The following is a 9,255-nucleotide window of genomic DNA, read 5'->3' on the forward strand; positions in this document are numbered from 1 at the left end:
TGGAGACCCTGTGGGCAGTTCCACTCTGTCCTCTAGGGGCGCTGTGGGTCAGAATGGACTCCACGGCAGTGGGTGTGGTTTGGGCTTTGCATCTGTGAACACTGACAGCCTTGGAGACCCTGTGGGCGGTTCCACTCTGTCCTCCAGGGGCGCTGTGGTCAGAATGGACTCCAGGCAGTGGGTGTGGTTTGGGCTTTGCTTCCATAAAGATGACAGGCTTGGAAACCCTGTGGTGCAGTTCCACTCTGTCCTCTAGGGGCGCTGTGGGTCAGAATAGACTCCACGGCAGTGGGTGTGGTTTGGGCTTTGCGTCTGTGAAGATTGACAGCCTGGGAGACCCTGTGGTGCAGTTCCACTCTGTCCTCTAGGGGCGCTGTGGGTCAGAATGGACTCCACAGCAATGGAGGAGTATAGAGTTCTGTGTTCAACGTTTTGAGGACCTGCAAAGATGTTTTCCACAGCATCTTCCCCATTTTACACTCCCACCAGCAATGGATACAGGTTCTTGTTCCTTAACATCCTCTTAAACACTGGCTGCTTTCTGGGATTTTGTTTGTGTGTTTTCACTTATAGCCATCTGAGTGGGGATAGAGTGGGTATCTCATTGTAGTTTTGATTTGTGTTTCCCTAATGACTAGTGAGAAGACAGTGGGCTTACTAACAAGCTATCCGATCCCCTTGGTGGCCCACAGATACCTCACATTTACATAGTCTCACCCAGTCATTTAGAAGCTCTGGTAGTGTAGTGCCTAAGACATCTGACTGCTAACCAGAAGGTTAGTGGTTCAAACCCACCAGCCACTCCTCGGAAGGAAGACTTGGCAATCTACTTCCGTAGTGATACCACCTTGGAAACCCAAGGAGGGGTCGCTATGAGTCAGGTCCGACTGGACCTCACAGAACCACCACCACCACCACCCCGTCATTTGGTGGCCCACAAAGACCGTAGCCAGAAGAGCCATAGCAAACTGCCAGATAGGAAGGCAGGCTTCAGTTAGGGTGAAGGGAAGGTGATGCACCAAAAGTGAGTGACCGCACAATAACACTAAGGAAGAGGAAGACACAGACAGGGACACCAGATAGCAAAAATAAGCCCTTTTACACACACGGCACTGCGTTGTCAGCGACAACAAACATTCATCCACGGACAAATAGACAGGTGGCCGGCTGAACCATCAGGTATGACCAGGCAAAAGGCACATACCCATGACCATACAGAAGGACGGCAGACGATATTTCTACATACACATTTGTATGTACTGTAAGAATGTCCAGATGTATAATAGAGCTAACAAGGGGCAAAGTGGTGGTGGCTTCTTGGCCATAGCCAACCATCCTGAGGGAGCGAGTGGTTGGACCTGTGGCCTCAGGACCACGGTCGCAGGGGAGGGACCTCAAACTCCACTGGCATAACATACTACACAGAAACACTGCTTCACAACCTACTTTGGCGAGTAGCAACTGGGGTCTTAAAAGCTTGCAAGCGACCTTCTAGATGTGACAGTGGTGTCTTGTCATCAGAGCAAAGAAGAATGAAGAAAACCAAAGACACATGGAAACGATTAGTCCAAGGAACTAGTAGACCATGTGATCCTCAGCCCATACAACCATGAGACCCCACTGTCAACCCTCAGAAAGGGATCATTGCAGGAGATCCTGGGTAGAGTAGGAGAACAATGTGGACAAAACTCAAAATCAGAAAAAAAAAAAAAATAGACCAGGTTGACTGGTCTGACAGAGCCTGGTGAGACCCCCAAGACTATGGCCCCTAGTTGCCCTTCAGGTCTGGAACTGAACTCACTCCTGTGGCTTCCCGCCGAATAAGAGACAGGCGTATGGGGTGAACATTTACATCAGGAAGATACACTCCTAGGAGCGATCAGTTGTGGGGGACAGAAGGGCGGTGCTTGCACAGGGAGACCACTCAGGGGGCAGGAATACATGGGAAAGGAGGACACGAGGAAAGGGTGACCACAGGCAGGAGGTGGGAAGAGAGCTGTTACACTGTGGGGACTGCAAATGTTATGAAACAAAATGTGTAGGAACTGCTGTGTGGAAAGTGAATTTGCTCAGTAAACTTTCATCCAAATCACAATAAAAATTTTAAAAAATAATAATGCGAAGAAGAGCCAAACCAGTTCCCTGCCCTGCAGGTCACCTCTGGGCACTTCTAGCCACTGGCCCTCTGACACTTGAAAGATCAACTTCCCCTGCCAGTCATTTTAAGTGTAAGCACATCAGTGAAAGTGTGTAGGGCAACCACTTTGTGCTTTATCTCCCCCCATTTTCCTTAGCCAATCCCTAACTCGCCCGTCCCTATCACATCAGTCCTTTGAGGAGACAAACGTGTTCCCTTCTCTGAAGATCTTCTTCCATTTGGAACTTGGAGCATCTGCATGCATAAGCCAAGTCCAGTCCAGAGCAGGCCGTCAGTGCACGGCAATGCACACCAGCTCACATTTCCCTCTTTATTTGGCCGGCTCTGGTCAGCTCAACCCTAGCCATCCAAGCTGGGCCACTGGGTTCCAGCTGCAAGCCTGGCAGTTCACACACCTCCCGGCCCATCAGAAGGGCCCGTCCCTTCTCACCCTGTCTCATCCGTAGCCCCCATGGGCTAAGTCAGCACCCATAGGCCCAGGACTCCCATGTGGCCAGAAATGGAATATTCATTTTTTTCTTCATTAATTCAGAAAACACGTCCTAATTCAAAACATGCACTGGGCACCATCCTGGGCCCATGGGTGTTGCCATGTGCTGGGCACTATCCCAGGCCCGCAGGTGTCTGCTGAGTGCCGGGTGTGGGCACCATCCCGAGCCTGTGGGTGTCATCATGTGCTGGACACCATCCTGGGCCCTTGGGTGTCCGCTGGACCCCAGGCACTGGGCACTGCCCAGCAGACATGGCAGAGGGCGAGGGGAACAGTGCACTTTGGAGCTGACGTTGGCACAGGAGCCCTAGAGCCACCGCGTGGCAGATGTGAGGATTGTGTCGTGGGACAGAGTTGACCCTGGCAAGGGTGGGTCGTTTCCCTCACACAGTGGCTTGGCCAAGGCCTTGGAGGACGCTGGAGCTGCCAGTCCCCGCCCAGCCCCATCCGCTGGGTCACACAGCAGTCGCTGCTGGGCAGAGGTGACCCCTGACCCCAACATCCCATGTTTCAGGAATCCTCTATGGCACCATGACCATGGAGCTGGGTGGCAAAGTGACCATCGAGTGTGAGAAGAACAACCTCCAGGCCGAGCTGGAGTTCAAGCTCAAGGTGGGCCGGCCGCCACGGGGAGTCGGCGGCCAGGGCCGGGGAGGAGCAAGGCCTTGGGTCCGTTCCTGTCTCGGTCCCCTCCCCCCAAAGTGGCCCCTGGGCACGTGTGCACGAGGGGAGCACGCTTTGGTCCCCACGGAGGACAGGCAGGGCCCAGGGAGGGCAGGGGGCTGCCGAGCTCGCCACCGGGTGGGGGGCAGCGTCCTTGACTTCAGGCTGCGGTGTCCAGCAGCCCGACCCAGCCTCCAGCCTGTCCCTGGAGGATGCGCCCAGGGCGGGGCCTCCCCTCCCCCAGCTCTCAGAGGGCGCCAGACAAGGGGAGGCCGCGGCCCCTGACCGTCCCCGTGTCTCTGCAGCCTTTCTTCAGGGGCAGCACCAGCATCAACCAGATCTCAGGGAGGATCACGGCGGGAGAGGAGGTGTTGGCGAGAGTCTCGGGGCGCTGGGTAAGGCCCCCACATGGGGCGGGGGGCTCTAGGGGTGCTGGGTAAGGCCCCCAAGCTGAGGGTGGGGCTCTCGGGGCACTGGGTAAGGCCCCCACATGGGGCGGGGCTCTAGGGGTGCTGGGTAAGGCCCCCAAGCTGAGGGGGGGCTCTCGGGGCGCTGGGTAAGGCCCCCAGGCTGAGGGTGGGGCTCTCAGGGTGCTGGGTAAGGCCCCCAAGCTGAGGGTGGGCTCTCGGGGTGCTGGGTAAGGCCCCCAGGCTGAGGGTGGGGCTCTCAGGGCGCTGGGTAAGGCCCCCACATGGGGCGGGGCTCTAGGGGTGCTGGGTAAGGCCCCCAAGCTGAGGGGGGGCTCTCGGGGCGCTGGGTAAGGCCCCCACATGGGGCGGGCTCTCGGGGCGCTAGGTCAGTCCTCTCTGATGGGGGCAGTGCTCTTGGAGCACCTGGGAAGACCCCAGCAAGCACAGGTGGTGGGCCACGCGGTCCAAGGGCGAGATGGGGCTGGCGCCCCTGCCCGACGGCAGCCTGACCCGCGGGACTCCTGGCAGGACCGAGAAGTCTTCGTCACGGAGGAGGGGCGCGTGGGTGCTGAGCTCCTCTGGAACCCGGCGGGAGAGGTGCGTGCACAGAGACTGAAGAGGCACACGGTGCTGTTGGAGCAGCAGACGGAGCTGGAGTCGGAGAGGTGAGGCCCGGCGCTGGGACCCTCGCCCTGCCTGGCACGGCCCAGCAGGCGACTGCTCCCCGGGGTCCCAGAGCTCCTGCCCAGAGTGTTGTTTCTGGGAGGGAGGGCGGCCTCAGCTGAGCCCTTGTGCCCACGGGGCTAGGGGTCAGCTAGAGAGAGTGGGGGGCTGGAGAAGAGTGGGCGGGTCATCACTGCCACAGGCTTGCAGGCCCGTCAGTGGCAGATGACCAGTAGCTCTGTGGGGCAAACCCTGGGGCTGGAGACAGGACTGAGAGTAGAATGAACTTTCTTGTGACAGACAGCCCCTCAAGGTAGTAAGCTCCCTGTCGTGGGAGGCAACCAAGCAGAAGTGCTCTAAGGGGGCCCTTGGGCCCTTCAAAGGCCCAGGGGCAGTGATTCCAAGCCCCCGGGGACTGGCAGGCTCCCACTCAGCACAGTGCCTGCCCACAGGCTCTGGCAGCATGTCACCAGGGCCATCTGTGAGGGCGACCAGCACAGGGCCACACAGGAGAAGTTTGTGCTGGAGGAGGCACAGCGGCGACGGGCCCTCGAACGCCAGCAGACTCTCACGCCCTGGACGCCACGGCTGTTCCACCTGGACCCTGCCACCCAGGAGTGGCACTACCTATATGAGGAGTGAGTGCAGTGGTGGCCCCAGGGACCCTGCCATGTGGCTGCCCCTAGGGGACATCTCCACGTCACCCCACCTCCCCACTAAAGCCCCGCACTCAGGAGGGTAAGGAATGAGGAGGGAGGGTCACAGCACCTTCCTCCAGGGTCCTTCCTGGGCTCAGGACACGGGATCCAGCCGTGCCAGCTCTCCTGGGACGCCCAGCCAGACCCCACCCGAGAGCTCTGCCCACTGCTGGGAGGCTAAGGGCCAGGATAGGCCCCCTCACCCCCAGGGCTGCCCCCTCTGCCAATGGCCACCCTCTGACCTTCCAGCCGCAGTCCTTGGGACCCTGAGAAAGACTTGCTGCAGTTCGAAGAAAACGGGATCCTGCACACCCTGCGGAGGACGGCTGTGGCCCGCCTGACCCCCTTCCTGCACAGCCCGGGGCCCAGACGCAAGGTCAGCACCCAGCTGGGGCCACCACTGGGGGGACTGAGTCGCCCGGTGCTCAGCCCTAGGGTCCCCTCTTCACACCCTCGCCCTGTCTCCCAGCAGGGGCTCCTCTCGCCTCAGCCCTACCTGCCCAGCACAGGACTCCCGTGGGGCCGGGGGTTATTGTCCCGCCATCCCCGTTACTCTGCAGCCTTAGGGAGCGCTTTCTCATCCCGTGGATGAAGGAGCTGAGGCCAGCCCGGGTGGGGCGAGGAGAGCCAGGGTTTGCAGGGCCGCCTGGGCCAGGAGCGGGCGGGAGGAAGGGCACGGAGGTCCGGGAGGAGCCAGTTGGGCTGGAAGCCACTGCCAGGCCAGGGTTTGCAGGGCCGCCTGGGCCAGGAGCGGGCGGGAGGAGGGGCGCGGAGGTCCGGGAGGAGCCAGTTGGGCTGGAAGCCACTGCCAGGCCAGCAGTAGTGGTGTAGTGCCTAAGGCACTTGACTGCTAACCAGAAGGCCGGAGGTTCAAACCCACCAGCTGCTCCCTGGAAGGAAGGTGGGGCAATCTACTTCCATAGCGATACTGCCTCGGAAACCCAAGGAGGGGTCGCTGTGAGTGGGATCCGACTCGACGGCAGTGAGTTTGAGTTTAACCAGAGCAATGACTTTGGTTGGTTGTGGAGTGGGGCTGGAAGCCGCTACCAGGCCCGCAGTAGCCATGAGGTGGTGCGTTGCTGGCCCAGCTGCACCTCCAGGACCGGCCCCTGAGGGCAGGGGCGGGGCGGTGGTGGGCGAGCAGGGAAGGCGCTGGAGGGTCTGCCCTTTAATGCCACCTCCTGCTGTGGGTTCTGCCCAGGACGCAGCCAGCGCCTGGCCAGTGTCTGTACCTGAGGCTTTTAGAGACCCCTGTCCTGGGCTCCCCGCCCCCTCCACTCAGTGCTGGGGGTCATACCGTCTGGAATCTGCCATGGAGTCCTTTAGCTCACGGGGTATCCTCAGACCCTGCACCGCTGGGTCACTGGCATGACCACGCCCACTGCCACCACCAGCCTTTCTGCACCTGTGGGGCACCACAACCCAGGGACACAGGGCAGGGGGTCTGGGTCCACGTGCTAGCTGGCCCTCCCCAACTGCAGGGAGGTCAGCAGCTCAGGGGGGAAACAGGCCCAGCGGGAGCAGTGGCCTCCCGGTCCCCCAGGGCTGGGTCTCACACCCACACTGCGTCTGTCCAAGCGCAAAGCCCAACAGGGCCTTCCTCTGCATGGTGACCTTTCTAGAGTTGCCCTGGATCAGCCTGCAGCCCGCCAGACCCCTGAGGACACCAGCACCCTGAGGAGGGGCGCAGTGTCCTCTGGGTGCTCCCGGCCTCTCAGTGCCACCTTCCACGGTGGGAGGGACATGTGGGCCTTGGGGGCTGTGGGCTCCTGGTTGCCAAGGGTCCTCTCTGTACAGGGGCCTGGCCCTGAGCACCGGCTCCGCAAAGCTAGCGACCAGCCGTCGGGCCACAGCCAGGCCACTGAGAGCAGTGGCTCCACGCCCGAGTCCTGCCCGGAGCTGTCCGATGAGGACGGTGACTTCCAGCCCGGTGAGCCTGTCCCGGATGCCTGGGGGCTGAGCGGGCAGGGAGGTGAGGCGGGCGGGGAGGGGGCCCCCAGTGGCAGGAAGCACCCAGGTGTGCGTGTGGGAATCTCCTCCCCACCAGGCTGCACTGACCCCCAGCACCGGAAGGTCGGGTTGGGCTGTGGAGGGAGGCGGGAAACACCCAGGCCAGGTGAGTCACCTTCCTCAGGTGGCAGGGCTGCGCCAGGAGAGGCGGGGGGTGGGGGTGCTGTCTGTGACCTCTAGTCCTCTGTGTTCCTGTGCCCTCCTCAGGCTGCGGGAGCCCGTGCCCACGGTGTGGGAAGGAGGCCCGGCGGCTGCAGGCATTGCATGAGGCGGTGCTGTCCGTCCGAGAGGTCCAGCAGGACCTGCACAGGTGAGCGGGGTGCTGCGCCCCCCCACAGCAAGGCTTGGGCCCCAGGGACCCGGGGAGCGTGGGGTGAGTGCATCGGAGTGGCCCGGGCGGGCACCAGCTGTGGTGGGCGTGTGGCTGGCAGGGGCTCTGAGCAGCTGAGCGGGAGGCCAGGCGTGGTCTGGATGCTGGGCCAGGGCAAACCAAACCAAACTCACTGCTGTCAAGTCTTATCCAACTCATAGCGACCCCCTCTTGGGTTTCTGAGGCAGTATCTTTATGAAGTAGGTTGCACATCCTTCCTTCTGAGGAGTGGCGGGTGGATTTGAACTGTCAGCCTTCTGGTTAGCAGTCAAATGCCTTAGGCACTACACCACCAGAGCTCCTGGGCCAGAGAGATAGCTGGATATTGAAGCCTTGGGCAAGTCGGAAATGATTTTAAGGCCGTGAATTTGGTTTTTTGGTTTTTTTGGTCTGGACATGGGGGGCGGAGGTAGGCTGGGCATGGGACTGACTGTGGCCCAGAAGGACAGAAAGCCAGGCAGAGGCCCAGAAAGGAGAGACTACAGACAACGCCCCCCACCCCCGCCACCATGTCCCCAGTTACCGCTGCGTCCAGCATGGCAGGGCCTCAAGGATGGCGTGATGCTGGGGGTGGGAGACTGGCTCTGTGATGTCTCCCTACAATAGACCCGAGGCCCTGCCCAGCAGAGGTCAGAGGTCACGAGCTTGGGCTCAAACCCAGTCTCCTGGCATCTGGTCGAGGCTGTGGTGGTTGATGACTGGGGGGGCTCAGACAGACGGACCTTGCCTCAGTGTGCCCACCTGCAACTTGGGATGACAGCAGTGCTTACAGAGTCAGATGAGGGCCTGCAGGCGCCGGGCTGTAGGCCAGGTGCCCAGCAAGGCCCCTGGGAGGACCAACAGGGCAGCCCTTCATGACATCCAGGGTGACTGGACGGTTCCTAGGCAGCGGGGCCACAGCCCAGAGCCCGGGGCCCAGGGGGGTCAGGGAGGGCTTCCTGGAGGAGGAGGCAGCCCTAAGGTCTAGAGGAGGTGAAAGCAGGGCTTGAGAGAGCAGAGTCGAGCACCGTGAGTGACTCAGGCTGGGGAGGAGGAGTGAGTCCAGGTGAGGAGGCGGCTTACGAGCTGGGTCTAGAGCCTGGGAGCCTTGGGAGAGAAGCCTGGCAACTTCCCTCATTGAAGTCAAATGAGGTCAGATTCCCGGGCAGGCTGCCGGGCAGCCGCAGTAGCTCCTCGCCCTCAGCCTCCCTCCCGGGAATGTGTGGCTGGGAAGCCCAGCGCAGCCCCTGTCTGGCCTCAAAGGCACCTGTCCCCTGTCCCTGTGTGTCCCGCACAGGCTCAGGCACCCAGAGGCCCCGTCCTGCCTGGGGAAGCAGGATCTGTGGGTGGGGGCTCCAGCACAGCCCTGGCCTGTCTTATAGGCACCTCTCGGCCATGTTGAGCTGCACGGTCCAGGCTGCACCCCCGCCAGCCCCCCGCTTCCTGCAGAGTCCCCGCTCTTGGGTCCTGCTCTGTGTGCTGCTGGCCTGTCAGCTGCTTATCAACTCCATCCTCAAATGAGACCCTCGGGCCAGCGACACCGGCCCCCCGGCACCCCTGCCGCCCAGGCACCAGCACTTTAACCTGCCCGGTGGTGGCCGAGGCCCCGAGCGCGGGCCTGTGGACAGGAGGACGGCACTGTGGGCGGGGTGCTGGGCTCCTCCTGAGGAGGGCCGGCCTCCTTGGAAGCCTCCGCCACCCAGCCTTACTGCTCAAGCCAAATGCGGCCCCTGCGACAAGTCAGCCTCGCCGTTTTCCATCCAGCCCGCCTCCCCGAGCAGGACAGTGAACACTTGACGGGGGCTGGTCAGGGC

At 61.5% G+C, this 9,255-nt stretch overlaps 1 protein-coding gene across 1 annotated transcript in view; it reads left to right on the forward strand.

The window, feature by feature from the left end:
• Window positions 1-8,962, forward strand: part of OSBPL5 (oxysterol binding protein like 5) — a 75,114-nt gene extending 66,152 nt beyond the window's left edge. Inside the window, exons 15-22 of the mRNA XM_007949331.1 lie at window positions 3,163-3,260; window positions 3,617-3,706; window positions 4,250-4,386; window positions 4,837-5,022; window positions 5,332-5,458; window positions 6,880-7,012; window positions 7,300-7,402; window positions 8,824-8,962. Coding sequence (XP_007947522.1) covers window positions 3,163-3,260; window positions 3,617-3,706; window positions 4,250-4,386; window positions 4,837-5,022; window positions 5,332-5,458; window positions 6,880-7,012; window positions 7,300-7,402; window positions 8,824-8,962 — 1,013 coding nt within the window. The remainder of the gene's footprint in view (window positions 1-3,162; window positions 3,261-3,616; window positions 3,707-4,249; window positions 4,387-4,836; window positions 5,023-5,331; window positions 5,459-6,879; window positions 7,013-7,299; window positions 7,403-8,823) is intronic.
• The last annotated feature ends 293 nt before the right edge of the window (window positions 8,963-9,255 follow it).

Source organism: Orycteropus afer, unplaced genomic scaffold (genome assembly GCF_000298275.1).
Source record: "Orycteropus afer afer isolate SDZICR_OR568_19922 unplaced genomic scaffold, OryAfe1.0 scaffold00244, whole genome shotgun sequence".
NCBI classification, from domain to species: Eukaryota; Metazoa; Chordata; class Mammalia; order Tubulidentata; family Orycteropodidae; genus Orycteropus; species Orycteropus afer.